Genomic DNA, 27,985 nt, shown 5'->3' on the forward strand with positions numbered 1-27,985 from the left:
CAGGAGGTCTCACTATGCATTTCACTTTTCTTTAAAATCACCTACCCAACCCATTTGGTGTATGTCATTTTATTTGTGACCAAAAAACCCAAACCAAAAACCACACACTATGGAGCATTTCTAATAAATGCATTCCAGACACACAAAAGTTTTGACACTTAAGCTTTCTTTCAAAGAACCATCTATTTTACACAAGTCCTTTAAATCATATTAGACTGTATGGTATAAAGTATTTGAGTATGATGCAAGTATCTGGGGCTAGGATTTTCATAGTTTTATAGAGTTTAAGGCCAGAAAGGACCTTTAGATCATCTTGTCTGACCTCCTGCATACCTCACACTATTAAATTCCATCCAAATACCGTATGTTGAGCCCAACAAATTCAATTAAACCAAAGCATTTTAGTCCTCAGGAGACTAAACTAATGTGTGCCACAGGCAGTGAATAAGAGAGACCAAGGTGCCACCAAAGCCATGACAGAGAACTGATTAGATGAGATATGCTCAGATGACCCTAAAGGCAAATCACACCCCAGGCTGCAAAGGACAATGAAAAGCCTTCAAGGTTCCTGCCAAACTGACTTTGGGGAAATTCTTGTGATCCAAGCCTTGTGATCAGTTACACGCTAGCCAGCTGAGGAAGACACACTAGCCAGTCATCTAAGACAGAGAATTTTGTACCAAATCCGAGCGCCAGTCCACCCTAACTAGTAACCTGTATCTAGCTGTGGCAGATCTCTGATGCTTCAGAGGAAGATGACCCCTTTACCCATGATAACTTATTTTGGGGGGAAATTCCTTCCTGACCCCCTGCAGATGACCAATTGAAGCCCTGCTGCATGAGATTAGATTATAATCATTATCAAATACAGAGCAACAGTGTTATGAGCAAGTTGAAGACAATGTAAGCAAGCCTGTTCTCCCCAAGGTCTATGAAGGAAGGAGATTAACAGTAAGGAGATTCATAGACTCACAGATCCAAGGCCAGATGGCATCACCATGACTAGCTAGCCTGACACCCTGAACCTGCAGAACTTCTTCCAGAAACTGACTTCAAACATACCTTTCAGAAAAATATCTAATCTTTCTTCAAGGCTCCAAATAACAGTGAATCTACCACCTCCACTGACACTTCCCACTTAAATTTATGTTCCCAGTCAGTTATGCTTACAACTGTTTTAAACTTTTGAAAACTGACCCTTTGAAGATCCAAATATACACATTATTGGTTGGTGCCCCCACAAAGCACATGTAACCAGATCATGATCACGGATACCATGAAAAGTGCTAATTTTTAGGTCAGCAATGAGTATGTATGCTGGCTAGCATATTATATGTCATATTAATAACATGTACTCTCCACGCCACATGTACATGTATTAGTATGCGTATGCATTAAGCACAAATATTGTAACAGTAATATAGCATAAACTGGCCTATATCATAATCCTATTCACTTATGATAGGTATCTCATAACTCTTTGCATTTGCCGAAGTAAGCATATATATATATAAGCAGACAGGAAACTTGTCAAAAATCAAGACACATTCATTTTATGTCTTAATACAAACTAGGGAAGTACCTTCATGGACCATACCTGGAATGCTAATCCAAAACAAAGATAGGAAGGAACAGAACAATAGGTTAGGGAATTGGGACAAAATTATGGGTTGGATTTTAGCGATGTGTAAAGAGATGTGTAAATTGTGAAATCATCATATAAATAATACCAACTGAAATGTATAACTTTGGGAGCACATCTTACGCCTAACGTGAATGTAACATCCCTGCACAAGAGGGCTTCCCAGAGACAGGCATCACATAGAACCTTTTCCCTGTAGTATATTATTATTGGCTTATAGCAATAAAGCTGACTGATGTTGGTTATTTGGTCTCTTGAGTATATTTTATAACAAACCAAAGTGTGGGTCAAGCAATTGACTATGCAATTTACCAACAATCTGTAATTAACTCTTTGTCCACCAGAATGAGGTCCAATATTGAGTATCAGAGGGGTAGCCGTGTTAGTCTGAATCTGTAAAAAGCAACAGAGGGTCCTGTGGTACCTTTAAGACTAACAGAAGTATTGGGAGCATAAGCTTTCGTGGGTAAGAACCTCACTTCTTCAGATGCAAGTCTTCTTGCATCTGAAGAAGTGAGGTTCTTACCCACGAAAGCTTATGCTCCCAATACTTCTGTTAGTCTTAAAGGTGCCACAGGACCCTCTGTTGCTTCGTCCAATATTGAGTTATCCTTTGTTGGGTGCAGGACTTTGTGTTAAAGAATCTTCATCTATCATTTATAGGAACTCCAAGGAAGTTTTGTTGTTGGCCACATAAGATGCCAAGCAAATATCCCCCAGTATTCTCTAGTAAAAGAATTAAAGGTGCCCATATCCCATCAAAACTCCAATTGGATTTGAGCACCTAACTTCCTCAGGCTTCTTTTAGTAAGAGAAATCCATATTATGTGATTTATGTCAGTCTCTCTCAACCTTTCCAGACTACTGTACCCCCCCCTTCAGGAGTCTGATTTGTCTTGCGTACCCTCAAGTTTCACCTCACTTAAAAACTACTTGCTTACCAAATCAGATATAAAAATACAAATGTGTCACAGAACACTATTACTGAAAAATTGCTTACCTTCTCATTTTTACCATATAATTATAAAATAAATCAATTGGAATATAAATATTGTACTTAAATTTCAGTGTATAGTATATAAAGCAGTATAAGCAAGTCATTGTCTGTATGAAATTTTAGTTTGTACTGAATTTGCTAGTGTTTTTTATGTACCTACTAGGCAAATATCAAGATGAGTTGATGTACCCGCTGGAAGACCTCTGCATACCCCCAGGGGTACACATACCTCTGGTTGATAATCACTGATTTATGTGACCTCACGAAGCATTAACATGTCAACTGTCATCGACGGTTCTTAATACATTTGTAACAAAAAGTTCAGAGGGGGAAATAATGGGCTCCTATACAACTCATTTAGAGCCAGATCCACAAAGGGACCCACGTCTCAGTTTTAGGAGCTACTGTGATCCACAAAAACTTTGCTTGGCTGCTGCCTAACCCTGTAGGTGTGAAAACTTGCTCAGATCCTAAAGTTTTGCTGTAAAAGTTATCTAGGTGCCTAAGTTTCTGCTTCTGGGCATGCTGCTTCACTCTAGGCCTCCAAACACCTGTCTCATTGCTAAGCCCCAGAATGATCCATAAACCTGGGGAGCATCTATCTTGCCTGCAGGATCTGACCCAGTAGGCGTTCTTAGAGGCTGCTTAATGGCACACAAAATGGGGGAGGGAAGAGGACCTCACTTATAACCTTTAGCCCAGTGGTTACGTACTCACTCAGAATATGAGAGACCCCCGTTCAATTCTTCAATTGCTTTCCCTGATGAGAAGTGATGTGAAAAGAGGGTCCCTACCTATATGATGAGTTCCCTAGCCACTGGAAGTGATACTCTGGTGTGGGTCTCAATCTCTCTTGCTGAAGCTGTTCCACTTTAATTAAATAATTAAAATATTAATTGGGTGAGAGAGAATCACTCTATAGTGCAGTGGCTGGGCACTCAGAGAGGTTGCTTGACTGGATCTAAATATATCCTTCCATCTACTTAAGGAGATCAGCTGCAGATAAAAAAAAAAGAAGAGGTAGAGGAAATTCTGTATTTGTCCATTTGGCATAATATTTTCCTAAAAGTAGAGAAAATTTAGACCTGTAACAGTCATCTTTATGGATTATTAGTGCATCTTCTTCTGTCAGTTGCTCATCTTGCACATGTATGTTTGTATAATGCCATTGTGCAACTGTCTCCTGAAGTCTAGCCATTTTCTATTCTTTCATCTTCTGAAAACAAGCCTTCTTTTTAAATGCAATGTTACTCTCATGGGGTCCAGTTTAGGCAAGCTTTTAAGCATATTGAGCACTCTTCCTGAAAAGGGATGCACTCCTGAATTGGGGCCAGGATATTTTGTCCTGCCACTTCCAATTTTATACATAGTTAAAGGTAGAGTCCCATTTACAAAAAAATAAAACTGACCAGACCTGAAAGGAAAATATGATTGAAAATTTAATACAAAATGAAAACTTCATAGAGACTGTGATGGGATGGACTAGGCCCAGAAGCCTCTGCTGGAGGCCTCAAGGTCCTGCCTCTCTCCCCTCAGGAAAAGGGCAGTGGAAAAGATCCTCTAAGCTGCACAGAGAGGCTGCGTGGAACACAGCTAATCAGGAAAGAGGTTGCAGGAAGCAGCCAATCAAAGCCCAGTAGGCTGGGATAAAAAGAGCTGCAGAGCCAAAGTGAGTTCAGTCAGCTGGCAGGGACTGGGAGAGTAAGAGGTGCTCTCCTGGCTGGCTATAGAAGCTGAAAGGCAGGACAGAGCAGCTGCTGGCAGGGGCCAGGGAGAAAGGAAGATGTTCTTGGCTGGCTGCTGGGACGCATAGAAGACAAGGGCTGTAGGGAAGTGGCCAAGGGAAAAACAGTTAGAGAGACATGATTGCTATTTAGATGGTCCCTGGCTTGGGGCCCGGAGTAGTGGGTAGGCCCAGGTCTTCCCTCCCAAACAGCCACTGGAGAAGTGGCTACATCAGTGGTTCTCAAACTGGGGGTTGGGACCCATCAGGTGGTCGCAAGGTTACTTCACGGCGGGGTCGCAAGCTGTCAGCCTCCACCCCAAACCCCGCTTTGCCTCCAGCATTTATAATGGTGTTAAATATATTAAAAAGTGTTTTTAATTTATAAGGGGGGGGGAGGGTAACACTCAGAGGCTTGCTATGTGAAAGGGGTCACCAATTCCAAAGTTTGAGAATCACTGGGCTACGCCTTGAGAAAAGGGAGTTGAGACAGACCCAGGAAAGGCACTGTATGTGGAACTGTTACCCCCCCCCCCCCCGAAGGGAGTTGAGCCTGACCCAGCCGGAGAGCTGGGGTCAGAGGACTAAAGGACAGGCGAAGAGTCTCCAGGGAGAAAGCCCAGGGGGCATTGCTCTATCACATGTAAACTGGCCAGCTAGGGTACTGAGATAGTCCCTGTTGGTCAGACTGAAGAATGAGTCCCGGGAGGGCTACAGGAAGACGTACCAACTGGGGGTGGGTGGGGGGTGTACTGCGATAGGCCCCGTTGGATTAAGAGCCTGAGCCCAGGGATAGCTGCAGGTTGACGCCAGTGGAGAGGGTACCGTGATGGACCCTATTGGACTGTTGGAAGACTGAGCCCAGAGAGGGCTGCAAGACATTTTGGACTTTGTACCCCAAAAGGGGTTTGTTTGTTTTGCATACTGACTGTGTGTGACTCGGCCGGAGGGCTAAGTCACCAAAGACCTGCCTGACGAGCACAGCAGCAGACAGGAGGCATCATGAGCGTAGAAGTTGAGAAAAATCACAGGCCCTCACACACTCACCTACATAGACAAATGCATTTTAATTGCTCTATTACAGCATTACTTTAGTTGGTCCTCTATTATTACCTTGTACTGGACTGGTATTAAACTACTGGACATACAAATTTTCCTTAAGAACCTGAATTTTACAGAAACACATTGTTACAAATTCATGCACATAGATGTTATATAATATACATAAAAGTAACTGTTTTCCCCTTTAATTTTTTCATATGAGCTTGGAACAGAAGTTTGTGTTGAACACTGGCTAGGGCGATGGTCAAACATGCCCACACAGGGTAAGTTTTTACAATGTATTGAACTTAACCCCACTCTACTATGGTGAGGCCTGTTGTCAGTTTAAAACTGAGCTTTCAAATGTATACTTCTGATGTGCCACCTACTCTCCTCTGAACAGTGTTCAGTGACATTGGCTATTAACAGAGACAGGGATTACGAGAGATTTCATTTTCAGCTACAGTTTTGACTTTAATAGGTTAATATTGCTAGATCAAGATATGAATCTCAATTATGTTTTTATATTGTATTGCTTTATCTTGAAAAGCTGTGCCTGGCTGAACTTTGAAACAATATCAAGATTAACTGTAAACTGTCAGGCTGAAAGTTACAGATACAGGCATTATATACTGACACACGGAGAGAAGGGAGTTACTTCGCAAGTGGAGAACCAGTACTGACAGGGCCAATTCAATCAGGGTGGATGTAGTCCACTCCCAATAATAGATGAGGAGGTGTCAATTCCAGGAGAGGAAGAAAGGTGAACATCGAAAACTTGTGGTAACTCAGAAAGAAATGTATCGTTAGTGAAGGATTTAAAAAAATTTAGTATTTATTTTAACACTTTTCATCCCCTTTGATTTTCCATAGCACAGACAGCAGAAGTGAGTTTTTAGGAGGCACTTGAACAAATCAAGGAGTGAATGAATCTGGGTGAAAGTGTACCAGCTGGGTGAAAGTGTACCAGGGCACTCCAAGCATTAAAGAAGATCCCGAGCCCTTTGAAAGTGGAATATGAAAAGCGAAGCAAGCCTGGCATTGTGGGGATCCAAAAAGACCAGGAAGAGATTGCAGCAGTTGAAGCAGGAGATTAGAACATGGATTGGTGATCTGGTTTTTGATTAAGAAACCCAGGGGAGATATTTGAAAAGTTGCAGAGAAAAAAATCCCCTCAATTCTTACCTGACAGTAGGCAACTATTTATCTAAGGAAAAGAGAGGCTCAGATGTCAGGAAAGTACAAGGAAATGGTCAATGTTCCCATTAGTTCATGTATTGGGGAGTTAACTCCAGCTTTAGGACTGCAGAAGTTCGTAAATGCTACCCAGCTTTTGTACACTCCCAACTCTAGGGACTTGTGCTGGACAGGATGTCTGCAGAGTCTGATGATGATGATGATGGGTTAAGTATCCACAGACTTGTCTGCAGCAAAGTCAGCATCATAGCTTTGCCTGAAATAAACAGTCCTGAAGGATGCAGCTATTTTTGTTGAGAAATACAGCATTCATCATCAGTTAATGCTCAATATATGCACAGCTGTGTCAAAACATTAAAGCTACTGCTTCTCAAATCCCTTTTTAAGAATACTTAAATGGGATATATGTACAAGAATGTAAGTTTGTATTACACACAAAAAAAGCAAAACGTTAATTTTATAGTACTTAGACACTGAAAGAGAGTTCATAGACATTTATTCTGCTGGTCTCTGAATTAAATATTTTGTTACACTGATGTCCAACAAATTGGCTGATCCTCAAATACAATTTTTAAAACTTTTCCAAATTCTTCTGAGTTAGGCCATAGAGTAGCTACAATACAAAACTAAAATTAAGAAGCTGCAGTTAGGATTTACTGCAGAGATACAATATTACATTTTAAATACATCAATCAAGTGTAATTTATACAACACTTCAAAGAAGGAGCTAAATATTATTTCCTTTTAGAAATAAAATGGTGTGGCACTAACGAGACTTCTCCAAAAATGCCTTACAGCATCTAACACACTGCTCGTAAACAGTCTCAAAGTCTTTTTCATTTCCCTGGAAAAAGATAAGAAAAAGAAAGGGTAAAAATATCTAGCCACCCAGATTTAAGTCTTCAACAGCTACTTTTAAAATTGTGTTTGTTTTACAATCGTACATAGATACTAATGTTTAAAAATTCTCAAGTCAATCTGTGATACTTACATAGTATGGATCTTCAATAATAAGCTGTTTCTGTGGATCATAGTTCCCAAGGAGTTCAATTTTAGCTGTACAGTTTTTAACTTGATTACTTTTTCTTTTCAGATCTCTGTAAAGTAAAAAGAAGCAATTTTGAACCATTGTTTTCATGGCAATGGTGGTGTCTGCTCTATTTGAATCAGCATTATAAATTCAATAATTACTTGGAAGTTTACACGGTATGACTGAAGATGAAAGAGAGCTGCTATACTTTCACAGTGCTGTGTACTCTATGTTGTTGCTTACTTTTATTAAATGTCAAGGACATCTATATAAAATGAAGACTAAATGGAACACAATAAATCAAGCAATTGGGTGCTCAACAATGACCTTAATTTGGGTTTAGTCACTAAAAAAAGCTTACCATTTTTTTCTCCAGTCATTTTATGCATTATTTTCAGTTCTCCCTTTAGCTTTCATTATACAAAAGTCTCTTTGGAACACAGTCAATATATTTCTTAAAAATATGAGTAAGCTTCTTCCAGGTGTCCATGAAATGCTGCTTCAATTGTTCTGTTTTTGTAAATTCTCTTAGCTCTGCCTTCAATTCATTAAAAAAATTCTTCTGTTGTATTTATATTACATTGATTGATGAAGTGCTAAACAAAATCTTTCCTCCCATCAGTGTTTGTAAACTTGTGGATGAGGACTTCTGATCATTCTGCTTGCTTCTGTTGATGAGGTATGTTGAGAGCACTATGCTGTAAAACGGAAGCTCTTATATAAAACCTGACCCAATGTGAGCCACGATGGCTAGCCGGTCTCACTTTAGGACTCTCAACACACCTCTACAGAAGCAAGCAGAGTGCTCTGATTCTGGGGCATGTGTGGAATGAAAGGCTCCCAAACCTGTAAAGGTGTCCTCTTTTCTCCCACTGCTGGTACTATGCCAGCAGCTAGAATGAGTCTGCCCTCCCAGGCACTGTGGTAGAACAACTTCAAGCACCACAAGGCTGTTCCTAGGGAAAGCTGGACACTACTGGGGCTGAAATCTGAGGTCCAGAATGGTAGTGTAGATGGCAGAGGCAGCTGGGTGCAGCGTCCTCTTCCCACTGTTGTTGTGCTGCTTCCCTGGCAGGAGCCAGAATGAATTTCAGTTCTCCCAAGTAATGTTAAGCTCTTTTGAAATCACGCCAGTTCTACACTTCCAATATTTTTTCACTTGCTTCAGTACAGCTCTTTTCACTGTTTCACTGACATCTTGGTAAGTGTAAAGGGCACCAATATAAAATTAAGAGTTTAAATGAAACTGGAAGTAAATCACCTAAGTATATCCTTTAGTCACTGACTAACATGTCAGTCAATTCAAGTGCCATACACAGAGTTGTTGCATGACTGGGTTGTAAAATAGGTGGACATTCACAACCATCTGAAAAAACTTGACTGATTTGTATAATTTCATCTTTATTTTTTAGGTTTTAAATCCAGACAACTTTCAAAGGGCCATTCCTTAGACTTTCATACCCATTTAACCACTTGGCCCTGGACAAATGCATCCCTCAATTAAGGAGAAATTTTGCTACTGCTATCCAAATTAGAAAATTAGTCAGTTATTGCCATGCACAATTATTAAGCTCAACATGGTCCCAGGGAGACATGTTACCAGAATCACAGCGAATAGTAGCAAACTAGCATTATTTTTCCTAGGATAATAAACTGGCTTTTTCAAGCCAGAGCCGCGAGGTCATAGCATGCTCGTATGCAAGAAGTGATCCAGGATGAGAGCCTCTGGGCAGAGATGGGAAGCCCTTTCATTCTGTCCGCTATTGCTACGAAGAACTGTGGTGACCTATGGAACGGTTTGATCCTTTCAATATAAAAAGCCAAAGCCTGCCTGACATCCAAGGAATACAGGCACTCCTCCTCCCTAGTTGCATGAGGTTTAGAGTAAAAAAGACTGGGAGAAAGATTGGCTGGTTGTAGCAGAATTGGGACACAAGCTTCGGAAGGAATTTAGGGAATGGCCGAAGCTGTACCTTGTCCTTAGAGAAAACTGTATAGGGTGGTTCTGCCATAAGGACCTGGAGCTCTGAAACCCTTCTGGCCTAAGTAATCGCCACCAGAAAGGTCCATCTTCCATGAGAGATGTAGGAATGAGCACATTGCCATCGGTTCAAATGGCGGTCCTGTCAGTTTTGAGAGAACAAGATTCAAATCCCGCTTCTCTCACTTGAGGAAATGCCTTCTCCAGACCTTTGAGGAAGCAAACTACCATTTCATGTGAGAACACTGACCTATTGTCGACCTTCGGGTGGAATGCTGAAATGGCCGCCAGATGGACCTTTATGGAGGAAAGGGCTAGGCCCTGTTCCTTCAAACACAAGAGGGTAGTCCAGGATGAGTTGGATTGAAGACTGCATAAGCAGAACCAGACAACCAGAGGGAAAAAGTTTCCACTCTGCATAGTAAGCTGTCCTCGTGGAAGCCTTCCTGCCGCCCAGCAAAATTTTCCAGACCTGCTCTGAACAAGCCTGCTCATCGGGATTCAGCCATGAAGATACCAGGCCGTCAGATGGAGAGAGCGGAGGTTCGGGTGGAGCAACTGACCGTGGTCCGTGGTACAGAGGAAGCTTGATCGGGGTCTTGCGAGAGAGGCAAATGAGTGAGATGTACCAATGCTGTCTGGGCCTGGAGCTATCAGGATGACCCGAGCCTGGTCTTGCTTGATCTTTGTCGGCACCCTTGTGAACCAGTGGAATGGGCGGAAAGGCGTAGAGCAGATGACGTGAGCAGTTCAGGAGAAATGGGTCTGTTATCGAGCCTGGACTGTGGCACCTCAGAGAGCAGAACTGCTGTCTTTTTCTGTCGGAACGTGAGGCAAACAGGAGATACAGAGGAGCCCCACATATGGAAGATGCTCAGTGCGACATCTGGACGCAGGGACCACTTGTGGTGAGTGGAGAAGGACCTGCTGAGGCGGTCCACAAGCTTATTCTGCACACCTGGCAGAAATGAAGCCTCGATTGTGATTGGACATGCGATGCAGAACTCCCATAGGCGAACTGCTTACCGACACAGAAGGGAAGAACAGGTTCCACCCTGTCTGTTGTAGTAGTACCTGGCTGACATATTGTCCGAGAGGACTGAGACTCTTGTGTTTGCAATATGAGGCAGGAGTGCTTGACATGTGAGATGGACTATCCTGAGCTCTCTGACATTGATGTGGAGCACCAGCTCCTCAGTGGACCAGCACCCGTGAGCCTTGAGCCCTTGAGTCTTGAAGTGGGCTCTCCAACCCAGTGCTGAAGTGTCAGAAGCCAGGTGCACAGATGATTGAGGTTTTGTGAAGGGAATCCCTTTGCAGACTACCCAACGGTCTTGCCACCATGATAGGGAGGATGTGTGGAGGCACCATAACCACCCTGTCCAGGGGGTGCCTGGAGGGAGCATACGTTGTGGTTAGCCAGGCCTGGAGAGGTCTGAGTCTTAGCTTCACGTGATGAACCACATACCTGCACGACGCCATGTGACCGAGAAGGCTCAAGCATATCCTAACCGTTGTGACAGGATGAGCCTGCACATAACGAACTAGCTCCGAAATTGCCTAAAAGAGATCCTCTGGGAGGAGGGCCTTTGCCAGCTGGGAATCGAGGACTGCCCCGATGAACTCTGTTCTCTGGGTGGGGACTAGTATTGACTTCTCTATGTTGATAAGAAGGTCCAATGACCAGAAGGTTGTTTGGATGAGGGCAATGTCCGACTTCACTTGCTCCTGAGACCTGCCCTTGATTAGCCAGTCGTCGAGGTACAGGAATATGTGGACTCCTCTTCTTCTTAGAAAGGCCACTACCACCAACATATATCTGGTTAAGATTCTCAGGGCTGCTGAAAGGCCAAATGTCAGGGCTGCAATTTGGTAGCGCCCCTGGTTCACCACGAATCTCAAATATTTTCTGTGGCCATGAGAAACTGATATATGGAAGTATGCATTCTTTAAATTGAGGGCAGCATACTAATCCCCAGGATTCAGAGACGGGATGATTGACCCCAAAGAGATCATGCGGAACATCAACTTCTTGAGAAACTGGTTGAGACGGCACAGGTCTAGGATGGGCCTGAGATCTCCCTTGGTCTTGGGTATCAGAAAATAATGAGAGTAGAACCCTTTCCCATGGCTCCCATCCTGAGGGGGGACTGAACTTCCTGCTGCAGCAGAAGCTCGTGAGAAGATTCCCTGAAGAGGGACAGGGAAGGCTCGAGATGAACTGGAGGCCTTGAGGAAGTGGGAAAGTCGGTTGGAAAATATAGGGGTAACTGGATCCTGTGAGAGCGGAATTAGTATGCTGTCCTCCACAAATCCATCAAAACGAGTGCTTTGAGACGCCCAAATGACGAGGGGGCAGTTGAGAGCGCCCCGTGGAGAAGGAGGAAGGTGGATGTGGCCTGCGCCCAGAGCCTCCATTCCTTCGTCTCCTCTGATTGTATCTCTGGTGAGGATAAAAGCGGCCAAACAGCTGTGGCCTATATAGTCTCCTGGGCTGAGACTGGGACTGCAGACCCAGGGACTTAAGGACAGAGCCATCAAGCCTTTAGCGGCAGCATAAGTCTCCAGGGTCAATAGTACTGCAAAGTCATCCACCTGATGCCGGGATGGGGGTAGCACCTCACCCCTGGGCATTTGTGGCGCCAGCACTGATGGTAACGCCAGAGGCTGCTGTGGTGTCGGCAAGGGAGAGCGGCTTGCCCCAGGTCTCGCTTTGTCAGTCTTTGCTGCCAGGGAACTGGTCTTCTCCCACTGTCCTCTGTGCCTCTTCTTGGGCACTGGCAAGGAAGAGCGGTGCCACGAGCTCTTAGGGGTGGGAAGTGCGCTCTGCACAGATGCAAACGTACTCAGTGCCGAGTCAGATCTCGGCTCCGAGGTGGGCCTCGGTGCTGCCTCCATGAGGAGGACATTTAGTCTTGCTGCCCAATCCTTTTGGTTCCGCAGCTTGAAATTGCAGCAGATCTGGCAGTGATCTTTCCTGTGTCCCTCACCCAGACACTTAAGACAACTTAAGTGCGGGTCGCTGGTTGGCATAGGCTTTGCACAGAAAGAGCAGTGCTTAAACACTGGCAACTGAGGCATGCCCTGGTACGGGGGAGAGACGGACTCCCTCTCCAGACACTGAGAGGAGTCCTAGCTACTATTCTATACTATTTACAACTAATACACTACACTAACTAATAAAACTACAGAATTTTTAACTATGAGAACCACTAACACACTTTGCCAAGGCAAGGGAGGGAATCTCCAACAACCATCACAGGTGGTAAGAAGGAACTGAGGAGCGGAGGCTTGGAAGGGCCCCTTATACGGCACTATGAGCGAGCGGCACCAACGGGTGCCAGAGCTGAGCTGGCAGATAGCACTAGGGGAAAAATCTCCGATACCTATTCTTGGGGCGCACGCTCACACACACACTTAAGTAGGAATGGACACGTGCAAGCACTCAAAGAGCTATGCTATGCTTCAGTGTGTACAAAACTGCAGGTCTGAAGTTTGGAGTTCAGAATACCTATTACTGCTGACAATATGTGGGTTGAACAATCCTGGCACACTAAGAAAAAAGTAATTTCTGATTAAATAACAAAAAAAATCTTTAATTCTTTCCAAATTCTCAGACAAGTCTTATAACTGATTTTAAAACATACCAATTTGTAGACAGCTTGGATATGCCAATCAAAAGTTTCAGGGCTTAAAATCTGGAAATCCAGACTCATTCTGAACCATAGAGTTCCAGTTGATACCATTATAATTTCAGTCACACTAAATTATTTTTTCCATATTCTATAATATATGATGTAAATAATCCTATCAATTCCAGCTTGCAGGTTGTACACATTCTAAGTAAATTCCCTTTCCCCACCGATTATGACAAGTCTTGGAAGGATTCAATTTTTATTGATAAATGTCTGTAAACGCCAATTTCCCCATACACACAAACTGACAAAAAATATTTACACTGATTGTTAATTTTGATTACTGACAGGCAAAGTAAGAAAAATACTGCTTGAGGAGGCAAGGTTACTCATCTTGTGCAGTAACTGGAGTTCTTCAAGATATGCATCCCTGGGATGCTCCACTTTAGGTGCACGTGCGCCTATACGCCTCTGCTAAAAAACTCCAGTCAGGAGTGTCTGTTCAGCCCATGACGTACCCTACACTTAGGTTACATAGAGCTGTATAGGTGAACCACCATCAGTTCCTTCTCTACCGTGAAGCCCAGAGAGGCAGCTCTGAAGCAGAGGGGAAGGAGGTTGGGTAAGTGGAGCACACACAGGGGCATACATCTTGAAGAACTCCAGTTACTTTACAAGATGAGTAACCTCTCCTTCAAATAATGTCCCTGTAGGTGCTCCATTTTCAGTGACTCTCTAGATGCAACTCTTTAAGCAGGTAGGAATTTGGAATGAGTCCATCACTACCTTCTGTCATATCTGATCTTGCAGCATGAATTATGGCACAGTGCTTGGAAAATGTGTGCACCAAGGATCATGCTGCAGTCCTGCAGATTTCAGCAGCCAGAACATCTTTGAGTAGGAATACAGAAGTTGACTGTGATCTAGTAAAAATACACAGTCACTGTATGGGGAGGTGTAATTTGAGCTAACCTCTAAACTGGCAATTATACATCCAGAGATCCATCTAGAAAATCTCTGAGTGGTGACAGGCATTCCCTCAGATCTCTCTGTGAAGAAGCAAAGTCTAGGGGGTCTTCCTGAATGGCCTAGTCTTGTCCAAGGAAAAGGCTAACTTCCTCTTAATGTTCAGAAAAGCAGACTCCTGTGCAGTCTGATCCAGCTTAGGGGGAAAAAAACCCTAAGGAGAATAGTTCAGTCAATATGAAACTCAGAAGACACCTTAAGTAAGAACTTTGGATGAGGTCATAAAAATACTTTCTCCTTGGGAAAAAAACACAGCAAAAGGAGGATCTGCCAGTAGAGCCTTCACCTCCCCAATCTTTTGAGCCGGGGTGATGGCCAATGTTCCCTCTAATTTTTTCCATCCATGTGTGGAATAAATTTTGTTCTGAGGTATGAGCAGATGTGTGTCACCAGTAGAAACAAAAAACCTAGATAATATATATATTTTTAAAAGTTACCATAGGGATAATTACTCCAGCCAGGACAGGTTAGGAATTTAGAACTCACCACTCAAAGAATTAAATTTAAGTGTCAAAGAAATAAAATTTATGAAATGCATAGACCAGCCAAAACACTAAAACAACACACTTTGAAAGAATAAAGTTACAGAGAATATATGTGCATTGCAGGAAGTACCAAGAAGTAACAACAACAACACAAGTATGTGTTGGGAAGGGAGAGAGGGAGAGACTTCAAGTCCAGTATTGAGAAAAAGAGATGAGTGGGTCAGAGAAAGATGGCATCAGTGACACCAAAGATATCTTCTCCATTTCTGAAGGTAAGTATGTCTAGTACATTCCTTTCCACTATTTAATAGTATCTTTTGTAATTCCGATGAACATGTGGTCTCTAGTCCCGAGAGCCATTGAGGAACCATGCTTGCAGTTGCAGGACGTTCAGATGGGGTGAAGTATCTGACCCGCATCCTATGACAACAGTTGAGATATGATTGGGAGCCACCCTGGAGGGTGAGAGGTGAGTTTGATGAGGTAAGGAAACCAAATTTGTCATGGCTAAGTTGGTTCAATCAGTATGACTTTGCTTGGTCCTATCTGATCTTGATATGGACCTCTAAGAACAATGGAGTTGAAGGATATACATAAAAACTTTCACCCATGTAATGAGGAAGGCATCTCCTTGAACAGGGGTTCTCAACATTTTTCTTTCTGAACCACCCCTCCCCCACAAACATGCTATAGAAACTCCACAGCCCATTTGTGCCACAATAACTGTTTTTCTGCATATAAAAGCGAGGACCAGCATTAGGAGGTAGCAAGCAGGGCAACTACCTGGGGCCCTACACCACAGGGGGCCCCATGAAGCAAAATTGCTCAGGCTTCAGATTCAGCCCCAGGTGATGAGGCTTGGGGCCCCAGGCACTGGGACTTCCGCTTTCTGTCTGGGCCCTAGCAAGTCTAATGCCATCCCTGTTTGGCAGACTCCCTGAAACCTGCTCGCAGCCCCCCCAGGGGAACCACTGTCCTAGAGATTGGAGATCAAGCCCCACACCGGAGCAGAATTTCTTGCACTTGGTGTTGGTTGCTGTGGCAAAAAGATCAACCTCTGGAAATCCCCAAGCTACAAATATTTTGCTGAGAACTCAAGAGTCCAACTCCCCTTTGTAATTTAGGGAGAAATGTCTGTTCAGGTCATCTGCATGGTGTTTGGTATCCCTGGGAAGTAAGAAGCTGATAGGAATGCGTGCATTGCCAACGTTTTATTGCTCAGTGCAGAGTGACGCTCTGCCTTGACAATTGATATAGTACATGCATGCTATATTGTCTATCAATATTTTGATGGAACAATAGGCAAGCATTACTGACCGCCCTTAATTCCAACAGGTTGATCTGCTAGCACTGTTCCTGCTGTGATCATTTGTCTTAGACTGTGTGAGGACTCAAATATGCAGGAGAGAAGCGTCTGATGTTAATAAGCCTGTATAGGAATTTTGGTTGAACAGGATTCTTGCACAAACTTTGTAAGGGTTCATCCACCAGGTGAGTGACTGTAGGATCTGACAGGGTACAGACACAGTCTGAACAAGCAGGTTTTCGTTAGCTACATAAACAATGCTGAGCCTCCCATGGAGACATCCAAGATGTAACCTGGCATTATGTCACAAAAACGCAAGCCACCACATGTTCTCACCAGAGCTTCACTCTTGGTATAAGGTTCCTTAGATCTAGGAACATGTCGAAAGAAAGATAAGCTCTGCCCATTAATGAATCCAAAAGTGCTCCTATAAAGAGAATTCATTGAGTAGGGGGGTCAAGATCCATTTCTTGATATTCATCTGCAGGCCTAGACTTCTGAATAGTGAAGTCATTGTTTGAACTGCCTACCCAACCTCCTGATATGATCGACAGTGGAGGCGCCAATTGTTGAGACAGGGAAAGACAGTTATTCCTAGATGACGGAGGTAGGCAGCTACGGCAGCCGTGATTTTTGAGAATACCCTTAGGGTGGACAACAGGCTGAAGGGTAGGACCTGGTACTGGTAACGATTGTGATTTAAAGTGAATTGAAGAAATCTTTTGAGGGAAGGATGACGACATGGCGCTGACAGATAAAGGTGGCCCCTGTATGGGGAGGGGTGTTCTCTGAACCCAGGTCCAAAGTCAGTCTTAAGATTTGTTCCATCATTTAAAAGTCTATGCTTAATTCCTCCCTCTCCCTCCCCCCCCCCATTTCTTTTTTCAAGAAAAGAAAAAAGGGAACAAGTGCTCCATCTTTCCAACTATAAGGTACTAAACCTACTCTACTAACCAATTACACAGTTAAACACTAATAAAATAGGCAAACAGGCACAACTTAGACTCCATCTCAGGCCATAGGCAGCTGAAAAGGAATTGAGGGCAGTTTGCCCGCACAGCCCTATCTAGTCTCAGTTCAGGGCATCAGGATCTGTACGGTCCATGCACAGGCTGAAAAGGCACCACTATCAAAAATCTCCGATCAAAGGTGTAGGGGTCCAAATGTGGAGCATCATAGAGACACTACTTAAAGAAGAACTTAAATATATTTACTCTGTATATTTTGATATAGGTTGACAATTTGTGTTTTAATTGTTATAAAGTTTTAACTTTTTGAATCTCAATGTCTACTGTTATGTAATTTCTGACCCCCAACCCCAATAATTTTCTGCATCTGTGAAAATTTAAATAGATACAAACTGAAAAAAATGCTTAAAAATAAAAACATCTCATCTGTCTAAATGATATATAAATCAAATTCTGCCAAGTCTAATTATAACTCATAAGAAAACAAATGGCAAAAGGTTGCACATTAGGCACTAAAGCAATCAAGCACATCTTCTGGATTTATCATCATCTACAAAAGCAGATAGTCAAATCAGAATCTCTCTTAGCATTCTACCATACATTACCTTAGGTTGCTTTCATCCATGCAAAGTATATAATCAAATGTAAGGAAATCATCTTTAGTAATCTAGAATTAAAAAGATTTGCTTTAACTTTTGTAGCAAAAATGTGTTTGCTTACAATACAAAAAATATTGCAAAAGAAGTTACAATTTTACAATTCTTAGTAATTATAAATATGTACATATAAAAATGGAATTGTGAACCAGCAAACTGGTTAGTATATTCTGAGTCCAAGAGCTATCCTTCAGATCAATGGTAACCGTTTTAACAAAACAATGAACAAATTATGATTAAGATTAAAATATGCAGTTGCACTTTTACAATAGTTTTTTTCAAAAGCTACCAACTAATATTTTCATACCTAAGTGAACATACTATGTCAGTTATTCATCCAGAATTATACAAATTTTCACTCCACTCACAAATACATAAAAAGTAAACCAAGTCTGCAATAATTTTTATATGTCCCCTAGAAAATTAGAGAGACACGATGGGTGAGGTAATCTCTTTTATTGGACCATCTTCTGTTGGCAAGACAAACGTTTGAACTTACACAGAACTCTTCCTCAGATTGTCATTTCTACTGAAAAACTGGATTAACACATAGAAAAACATAATATAACTAAACCACTTCCTATTTCTGCTTATGATTTTTCAATCATGTTTTGCTCTTCTCAATTAAAAAAAGAGACAAGTTTTATCTTTAAATAGTTACCAGGTGAGGAACAAATTATTTTTCCTGGATAATATGTAATTGGTTTCTCTAGTCACTGTCTAGATATTTGTGTATAAAGACAGGGTTTTTTAGATACAGACTCAGATACGAGACAAAATTCAGAAGGAATATGTAATGTGATAGTCCCTTAAACTATTTTTCACCCACATAATGCGCTAAAGAGCATAAACTGGTAACATTTTCCAGATTTTTTGGCTTGTAAAAGGTGTAAATTTAAACAGGCTGAGGGGCTACCTTAACCTACACCCATGCACATCATATTATCAATTACTTTTCTTTCTATACATTCCTCTACTGTCCCCTAAGCATGAAAATTAAACAGAGTGAGCCAAATTCAGAGGTATGTGTGGGTGTACACTGTTGGTAAGTTGCTGGTGAAAGAGTGGGTCTCTAAAATCTTGCCCACAGTAAGAAAATTTGTATTGGTGAAATTACGTTGATTTAGTTACACTTGTGCAAACCTTTTTACATATGCTGCATGAATAAGGCTGCGTGTCTGTCAGGGATTCCGTGACTTTCCGTGACCTCTGCAGCGGTCGGTGCTGGCTCAGGGACTGCCTGAGCTAGGCAGCCCCGGGCCAGCAGCAGTTTGCGTGTGTGGGAGGGGGGGGTCAGGGCTCGGGCAGAGGGTTGGGGTGCGGGGCAGTTCCCGGCCAATGGGAGCTGCGGAGCCGGCGCTTGTGGCAGGAGCAGTGTGCGGAGCCCCCCTGGCTGCACCTCCTCCTAGGAGCTGCAGGGACATGCTGGTCGGAGCTGGGTAGGGAGCCTGCCAAGCCCGCCAACCCTCCCCCACAGAGCCAGCAGGGGTCCCTGCCCGCACCCTCCACCAGCATGGGTCCTGGGTCATGCACTGCCACCAGCCCCACAAATTGCCAGTTTAGAGGTTAGCTCAAATTTAAGTTATTCTGAAAAAGCTTTCCCAGATCAGGCAAGGCCTACATCAATTTAAGGCCACACTTTGTGCTGGTGCACCGCATTGATATTGGGGGTTTGCACTGTGAATCAGTGGAATTAGCTACATAAATAGCTAACATCAATACTGCACAGTTCTACCCACAGTTGCATATATAGCATCATAATTCAGCTTCTTGGAAGGTTTGCCCTGTAGATGTGCTTTTTTGGGATGAACTGGGGTAAGTAAAGGAAGCATATGAGAAAGTGTCCTAGAAATAAAATAGGTTCAAATTTTCCACTGACTGTGAACTTGTAAAAAATATGCATATGAAAAAATAGCCTCAATAGTAACCTGTAATGGATTATGATTAGACTTCCCCTAAATTGGGGTGGAATGGGATCTGGAAATCACCTCTGGGCCGAGAGTAAACATGAAACATTTCACTCATATAGGGAATTTTTCTGCAGGAAATGAGAAGTGTAAAACAGACAGTTAGAATAGAAGTCTCAATATAATCTCAGCTAGAACTTTTGATAGTACTAAGAACTAGTGAAGATCTGTTTATTTTCAATGTAAAAATATTTGTTGCATTCATACTGTGCCTTTGACCTACAAAAATATTTTTATAGTGGAAATAGCTCTGTTTTTCTAGCAACTCTAATAAAACCTCTACAGTCTTACCCTCGTGGCCCTCTGCTGCTAAATGTTGGCGCAAGTGAAAATAATCTTACACAATTATGGTTGCACTGAGGACAACAAAAATAAAACTAAGATGAAGACAGATGTACTGTACACTGAAGCTACTTAAAAATTAAGTTAGGGACCAGCATTATCAACGATAGTAGGACACCCCAAGTTGTTCTAAGGGTGACTTAGCCCTGGTCTACACTGGGGGGGGGGGGGGGGGTGATCGATCTAAGATATGCACCTTCAGCTACGAGAATAGCGTAGCTGTAGTCGATGTATCTTAAATCGACTTACCTCGCATCCTCACGGCGCGGGGTCGATTGCTGCGGCTCCCCTGTCGACTCCGCTTCCGCCTCTCGGCAGTGGTGGAGTTCCAGAGTCGACGGCAGAGCGATCGGGGATCGATTTATCGCGTCTACACTAGACGCGATAAATCGATCCCCGATAGATCGATCACTACCCGCCGATCCGGCTGGTAGTGTAGACGTACCCTTAGTTAAAAAGGAGAACAGTCCAGTAAAGGAGACTGCAGTTCAGGAGTTATTTTGACATCCACAGTTTCTCTGAAGAAGAGTGCTGAAGAAGTCCCCAGTGCCTCACTTGTAAGGGGGGGAAAAGGCCTGATTCCATAACTGCCTTCCACACATTCTCAGGAGGAGATGCTCTCAGTGCTGTCAAGGCTCAACTCTCTGATGCTGTCTGAGCCTATACCGAGGAAGCAGGCTGCTGGAGTCCCACTGGTGGAGCATCTGACCCTGCCAGGTTATGTTTAGATTGCTGCTGCAATACCATGGAAGCCTGTGCTGATTCAATTTTCAGCAATTCCTTAAAGCTTGGGGCTGAAGTAGAGGCAGATCCCTCGGGTACTGCACCCCTACAAGTGAGAAGTTTTTCCCAGCTTTGCTTTCAGCTGCTCCTTTGATACCAGAGGTTTTGATCTCCTCTTTTGCAGAACTGGGGAAGGTGATTGCTTCGTTACAAGAGATCTTGAAGAGTAGTAACTCAGATAGATACTTCTGATAGATTGTTGGGTTTCTGATGACCGGGAGAACCACATGGTGAACTGGCTGCTGGGTGTGAAAGTTGCAGACCTCTCCAGACTTCTAGATAGATGTATGTGCAGTGTTGGGGAGATGCCAATGGTTGTGATACACGCAGGAACCAATGACATAGGGAGAGGTAGGAGAGAGGTCCTGGAGGCCAAATTTAGGCTGCTATATATGAGATTAAAGTCCAGGGCCTCCATGGTAATCTTCTCTGAAATGCTTCCAGTTCCACAACTAGGGCCAGTTAGACAGGCAGAACTGCAGGGTCTTGCTGTGTGAATGAGATGATGGTGTTTGGAGGAGGTATTTAGGTTTATTAGGAACTCAGGAACTTTTTGAAAAAAGAGGAGCCTATTCAGAAAGGATAGGCTCCAACTAAACTAAAACAGAACCAGATTGATGGAATGAAAAATTAATACAGGAGTTTTTAATCTAAGGGCAGGGAAAAGCTAACAGTTGCGGACGAGTACAAGGTTCAGACAGAGACATCCACTAGGTAATAACTTATTAAAGGGGATAATCTATATCCTAGCAAAGAGAAGAGAATAGAAGATGATAAACAATACGAACTGAAGAGAAGCCTGTCAAATGAAAAAGAGTCCCATTCAGCTACATCACATGAATGCAGACAACTAAATACTGACAAATTCAACAACTGCTTCTAAACAAATGCTAGAAGTCTAAACACAAAGATGGGTGAACTCCAGTGCCAATTCTTGATTTAGTCCGTGTGACGCCAATTTTTAAAAAGGATCCACCTGGCAATTATAGGCTTGTAAGCCTAACTTCAATACCAGGTAAGGTGGTTGAAACTATAGTAAAGAACAGACTTATCAGACACAGAGATTGAACATGATATGTTGGGGAAGAGTCAACATGGCTTTTGTAAATGGAAACCATGCCTCACCAATCTATTAGAATTCTTTGAGGGGGTCAACAAGCACATGGACAAGGGTGATCCAGTGGATATAGCATACTTGGATTTTCAGAAAGCCTTTGACAAAGTCCCTCAGCAAAGGCTCTTAGGCAACGTTTGCAGACAATACAAAGTTACTCAAGATAGTTAAGTCCCAAGCTGACTGCAAAGAGTTACAACAGGATCTCACAAAACTGGATGATTGGGCAACAAAATAGTAGATGAAATTCAATGTTGTTAAGTGCAATATAATGCATATTGGAAAACAATCCCACACATACAAAATTATGTGGTCTAAATCAGCTAAATCGAGAAAGATCTTGGAAGCATCGTGGACAGTTCTCTGAAGACATCTGCTCAGTCATAAAAGCTAATAATGTTAGGAAATATTAGGAAAGGGAAAGAAAAGAAGACAGAAAATACCATCATGTCACTTTAGAAATCCATTGTATGCCTATATCTTAATTACTGCGTGCAGTTCTGGTCATCCCATCTCAGAAAAGATATATTAGAATTGGAAAAGGTACAGAGAAGGGCTACAGAAATGACTAGGAGAAGAGAACAGTTTTCTGATGAGGAGAGATTAAGAAGCCTGGGACTGTTCAGTTTATAAAAGAGACAATGAAGACCGGATATGATAGAAATCTATAAAATCATGAATGGTGTGAAGAAAGTGAATAAGGAAATGTTATTTACCCCTTTGCATAAAACAAGACCCATGGGTCACAATGAGATTAATAGGCAGCAAGTTTAAAACAAAAACATAAGGAAGTACTTCTTCACACAATGCCCAATTAGCTTGTGGAACTCCTTACCGAGGGATGTTAAGAAGGCCAAAAGCATAACTTAGTTCAAAAGAGAATGAGGTAAGTTCATGGAGGATAGGTCCAACAATGGCTATTAGCCTAGATGGGCAGGGAAGCAACTCCATGTTCTGGGTGTCTCTAAACCTCTGACTGCAAGAAGCTGGGACTGGACAACAGGGATGGATCTATTCTATTCTATTCTATTCCCTCTGAAGTATCTGGTACTGACCACTGTCAGAAGACAGGATATTAAGCAAGATGGACTACTGGTTAGAAGCAACCGAGGCAGTTCAGCAGGGTCACACTGACCTTTATTTTTTTAGGAGTAGGGCTCGAGGATATGGAGAATGCATGTGACACCCCTACTGGACACTGCTTTTGTAGCTCCTGAACTGTGCAAGTGGTGCAACCACACCATGAGTGGGAGCCACATGCACAGGAACTTGAAGAACTATAGTGCTTAATTACATGAAGTAGTAATAATATTTGGACAGCAGTAAGGAGCCAAGAAAAGAATAAATTCTCCTTAATGTGTTTGGTTATTTTCCGACCAGCAGATGACTTTCCCAACCTGCTCTAAAAGATATCCACATGCTCAACTCCTTCTTTGGATTTGGCTTTATTAGCAAAGAAACAAAATTCAGCTCAAGCCTTTTCACTAGGCTTGGCTACTTCCAAATATTCTACCTCAATACTTCTTCGCCTACACCTTTGATTCCCCCCTTCCTAGAGGGGCGTTGCTAAGTGTGGTCTTAAACCATCTGCTTCATTAGAGAGCCAGAAGGACCCACTTTGGGGAGATTTTCAAAAGGTATAAATGGACAGTTAGATGTTTAACTCCTACTGTCTTTGGATACCCAACTGCCATTTGTGCCTTCAAAAAGCTCCTCATTAATCCTTTTCCAGCTGGATCAACACCTACCAACATGATTGGTTGTTTTGGACAAACATTGCTGGCCTGTCATAGTCCCCGCAAAACTGTACACCTGTGTTTAGTTATATGTACAGGGAGAGGAAATATATTTTATCATCAAACTCATCATTGCCTTAAGTTCCCTTTGCTGTAATCTCTCCAGGTCATGTTGCAATTTTGTTCTGGGTATTTCCACAAAGTTTTTTCATGTTTGGATTTATCCCCCCAAAAAAAACTTGACAAAGGAAGATTTGAAGCAGTCACACAGAATGCAGGCATGCATGTGTGTTAGAGATTTGGTTTCTTTTTAGTTCAACTGGTCATAAGTGATCTAGAAACACCAAAGGAGTGTCTTTACAAGAAGCCCTGAAGACCTCTACATGTTTCACCATGGTAGCTGAAACAGCTGCACAGGTGAGTTTGAGAACCACTTATCTAATGTAAAAATAAAAGTAAGTACGCTGCTTGCAAGCAGTAAAAAAAATAAAATAAAATAGAAATCTGGTACCCGTAAATGGAAAAAATGCAGAACTGTTCTAGTATTAATAGAGGAAAAATTTGCAATAGTGTGTTGTGTTCAAGTCTGTTTGCATTGTTATATAAAAATAAGAGACTGGAAAGATCAATGGAGGGCAATTAGCATGATTGAGGTAATGTAGTCAGAAAGGTTAGAGGAACTAAGCGTGTACTCTTTGAAAATAGAGAAAATAAAGGATGACCTCAATAAGGTCTACCAAAATTCTGAAGGGAACAAAAAGGAAAGATGCTAACAAGAATACTTGATCTTGTGTCAAATGCAAGAACTAGTGGCATGAACTCAAGCTAAGGAAAGGTCAGGTCCTAAAGGAATACTCTATACACAGAGAATAGTTAATGAAAATAAGTTATGTGCATTTATTTGAATGTCTAAGTTATTTAAATACATGAAGTTATGTTTATTTCAATGCATCTCTCTTTGGAATGCAATGCCTGAAATATACTCACTAAAGAAAAACTGTGGTGAGCATTTCCAAAACTTCAGACTGTGTTTCCATTTAGTGAATGGTGCTGCTCTGACTCTTAGCAAGATTGCCCCAAGGTATGTTTACAAAAATTATCTAGTTGTAATTCTCCTTTGAAGATATTTTGATATTATTTTCACTCTTGGGTCTGAGCTCCTTAGTGTGAGACAGGAGCTCTCTCAACTCAAAGAATTTTGACCCTAAGAGCAGCAGTACCAGGGCAGAGTACAAGCCAGGTCATCTATTGGACCTGTACAATATAAATGCTGCCCTTCCAAAGTACCTATCAGTTCCTTCACATGCATGGGATGTGCCATGGACTCACAAGATAAGACAATGCAAAATTATTCAAAATAAAAGAAATATGCCTCAGAGAAAGAATATTAAACATTTAAAGGTAGAGTTTTCAAAGTCACTCAACTGTTGGCCTTACTCTCCTCCCATTGACTTCAACTAGAAGAGTGAAGCCAATGCTGAGTGCTTTTGAAAAATCTCACTTAATAGTCAATCCTCTTAATATTGAATATTCAATTTGACACATACCATGTACTCACCAAGTAGTTGTTGCGATTGGTATGAGAAATTATGGCTGAACAAAATTATTAGTTCTGTCAAGAAATAAAATGTACTCTTTTTATACCTGCCGTGCTTTATGGGCTGTCTCAATGCCATGATTTCTTAGACAGCTTAAAGCCCTTGCATCTGGGGAGCACCCCACGTTCCAGTCAGAAACAGCACCACTGTCTGTCATCCACTGCAACAACAACAACAAAAACACAAATACATATTTAAAGGAAATAAGAGTACAGTACCTGTCTGGCAATATGATTCATGGTAATGCCATGCTTCCTCATACAAGTCTGTGCCCGAAAATCAGGAGGGTTGCCTATTTCATAAGTAGATGTTGCTGCACTGTCTATTCTCCACTACAGAAAAACAAATTCAAATGTTTATGTTTTCCTTCCCACGGCTTACATAATACTGACTGGCTAGAAGAAAGTATATTTTGGCAACAGTAAAAATAAACAACTGACCTTATTTTCAATGTTTTCATCAGTTACAAGTTTTCTAAAAACTGCTTCAGCTATGGGTGATCGGCAAATGTTCCCTAAAGAAACAAGAGATTGAACTAAAGTTTATCTATGGTAAAAGAAGCAAGATAGGACAGGATTTTAGTTCACATAGTACTTTGACAGTTTATTTTATCATATCCCCTAGGTGAATCCACAGCAGTGGAGTCAAGCCAAGGGCTATGGAGCAGTCTCTGTTTATGTCCATCTCACTGCACTAGGGGAATGAAGGTACTGCCCCATGGAGCTTGTCACACAAGGGGTCATGTATCTCCTGCATTTGATCCCAAATCTGATAACCCTCCTGTATGGTGTAATTACATTGCTTTTTTTGTCCCCCTCTACAGAAAGACTTGCTGTAACCATAATTGAAAAAGCAGAATTTTGAGCTGTATCTCAAATGGATGTTAATACTGACATTTTCTGTCTTTGTCTTTCATAGTTTTACTCATAACGGTCTGGAACTTCTAGGGTCTTCAGATGTCCCATCCCCATAAATCCCCTGTGTACTGGCAACAAGTAGGATACATTTCTGACTAGGATTTACTGGATGATTTGCAAAAGTTTGCTTGAAATATTTATCTTAATGGCCAGCATTGTTGCTGAGAGAAAACTTTCCATTACAAGTTGCCTTTTTACCCCTTAAAACTGTATTAAACAAACACTGTAGAATGCTAAAAATATTTAGGAATATATCATATCCTTGCCCAAATTAAATAAAGTTCAATACCAAAGCAAGAATCTGCCATTGCTATTGTTTGGGCTCCTCTTTTTAATGATGCCCCCATAAATAAAACTTTCATCCCACAGTCTGCTTTTTCATATTCTACCCTTTCCCCACTTCAAATGTTTTGGAAAACTGAAAGCACAGTTATGTTATTGGATATGCCATTTATGTTCATGATAACTAAAAAGTATGATATGCTTTCATTGTAGGAAAACATTATACTTCCATTCTTTCCGAATCAAAGGGAAGGTAATAAAGTATTCTGTTGAAGATTCAAGAAAAGTCAAACCATTGATCTGGCAGAAGGCACTGGCTCAGCACCTGGAACTAGGGGTTGTTGAGCTACTTTTGATGGCAGTAGCCTCTTCTGGAGGTGCATAGAGAGTGTTTCCTTAATTTGGACTAGTTCATTCAAGTTTGAGAAACTAAATGGCAGTTGAAAAAAGTAGGAAAGCTTGTTTTCCTTCGCCAATCCACGAATAAAATTGAGGAGGGAGAGGATGAGCTCTAATAGCTCTAAAAACTCAAAGGGCATGGTGACCAGAAGCAATCAATTAAAGTCACTAACAGTTAACACTTCCTGTTTTGTTTAATAAATCAATTCGTTTTAAATGCAAAAGATGTTTCTGATAAAGAAAAAAAAGGAAAGTTTATGTAACCAGGACTCTAAGGCAGTTTTTATTTAAATATACAATTTTAAAATGCATTTCTGTGAATTTTTAATTTAATTCAAATTTCCAAATGCAGCTTGACAAATCATGAGCAAAAAAATTAATATAGTAATAAAAAAAACATTCTATTTTCCAACATAATAAAAATATAAAAATTAAGAATCTACATACATGTATATTAAGCTGTGTAATTGCTTAAATAAGTGTATATGGTGCATCCTCATGGTTAGCAAAAAGAAATACAAAATTTAGTGTAAAGGCTATATTTACTTGCAAATCAACATGCTTTCATGATTATACCAACCAACGTGACTGAACCTGTCTTTAGGAAAACAAAAAGAACAGATGCAAAACAAGATTAAAATGGATGATTTAAGTAAAGGTTTCCTACTTGCTGATTTAAATTCTGATTTAAAATGGTGATTTAAAATTAATCCATCCTGTCAAAGGCAGATTTTTAGGGTTACCATCTGTCCGGGTTTCCCCGGACATGTCCGGCTTTTTCAGCTTTAAATGGCCGTCCGGGGGGGGGATTTCTAATGAAGTAGAAATGTCCGGGATTTCCCCCTTCCCCTCATGCAGAGTGCAGCGCGGCTGATTGGACGGCTGGGCCTGATTGAAAGCCGCTCGCAGCCACTGGGGCCTCTAGCAGCCAGAGTCCCTCTCCCTCCCCCTCCTCCCCCGCAGAGCAGCGCTACAGTGTTTGGCTGCACGTGGAGCTCGCAGCTCTCCCTCGGCCTGGTGGGGGGGGGGGGTTCTGGGGGGGGTGTCAGGAGAAGGGGTGTAGAGAGCGGTTGGGGCAGGCAAGGGACAGGGAACAGGGGGTTAGATTGGTCGGGGATTCTGGGAGTGCTGTCAGGAGAAGGGGGTGTAGAGAGCTGTTG

The 27,985-nt window shown here is 42.0% G+C and overlaps 1 protein-coding gene across 2 annotated transcripts in view; it reads right to left on the reverse strand.

Moving 5' to 3' along the window:
* Positions 1 to 7,079: 7,079 nt before the first annotated feature.
* Positions 7,080 to 27,985, reverse strand: part of ACP1 (acid phosphatase 1) — a 28,581-nt gene continuing 7,675 nt past the window's right edge. The window contains exons 2-6 of one of the 2 annotated variants that reach the window (XM_065400752.1): positions 25,668 to 25,741; positions 25,274 to 25,387; positions 17,637 to 17,698; positions 7,592 to 7,697; positions 7,080 to 7,444 (exon numbers count right to left, since the gene is read on the reverse strand). In XM_065400752.1, the coding sequence (XP_065256824.1) occupies positions 7,367 to 7,444; positions 7,592 to 7,697; positions 17,637 to 17,698; positions 25,274 to 25,387; positions 25,668 to 25,741 (434 nt within the window). In that variant the 3' untranslated portion in view covers positions 7,080 to 7,366. Of the gene's footprint in view, positions 7,445 to 7,591; positions 7,698 to 17,636; positions 17,699 to 25,273; positions 25,388 to 25,445; positions 25,560 to 25,667; positions 25,742 to 27,985 lie in introns of both variants that reach the window. The other variant, XM_065400751.1, reaches the window with a different exon arrangement.

This window comes from Emys orbicularis, chromosome 3, assembly GCF_028017835.1.
Source record: "Emys orbicularis isolate rEmyOrb1 chromosome 3, rEmyOrb1.hap1, whole genome shotgun sequence".
In the NCBI taxonomy this organism is placed as follows: Eukaryota; Metazoa; Chordata; order Testudines; family Emydidae; genus Emys; species Emys orbicularis.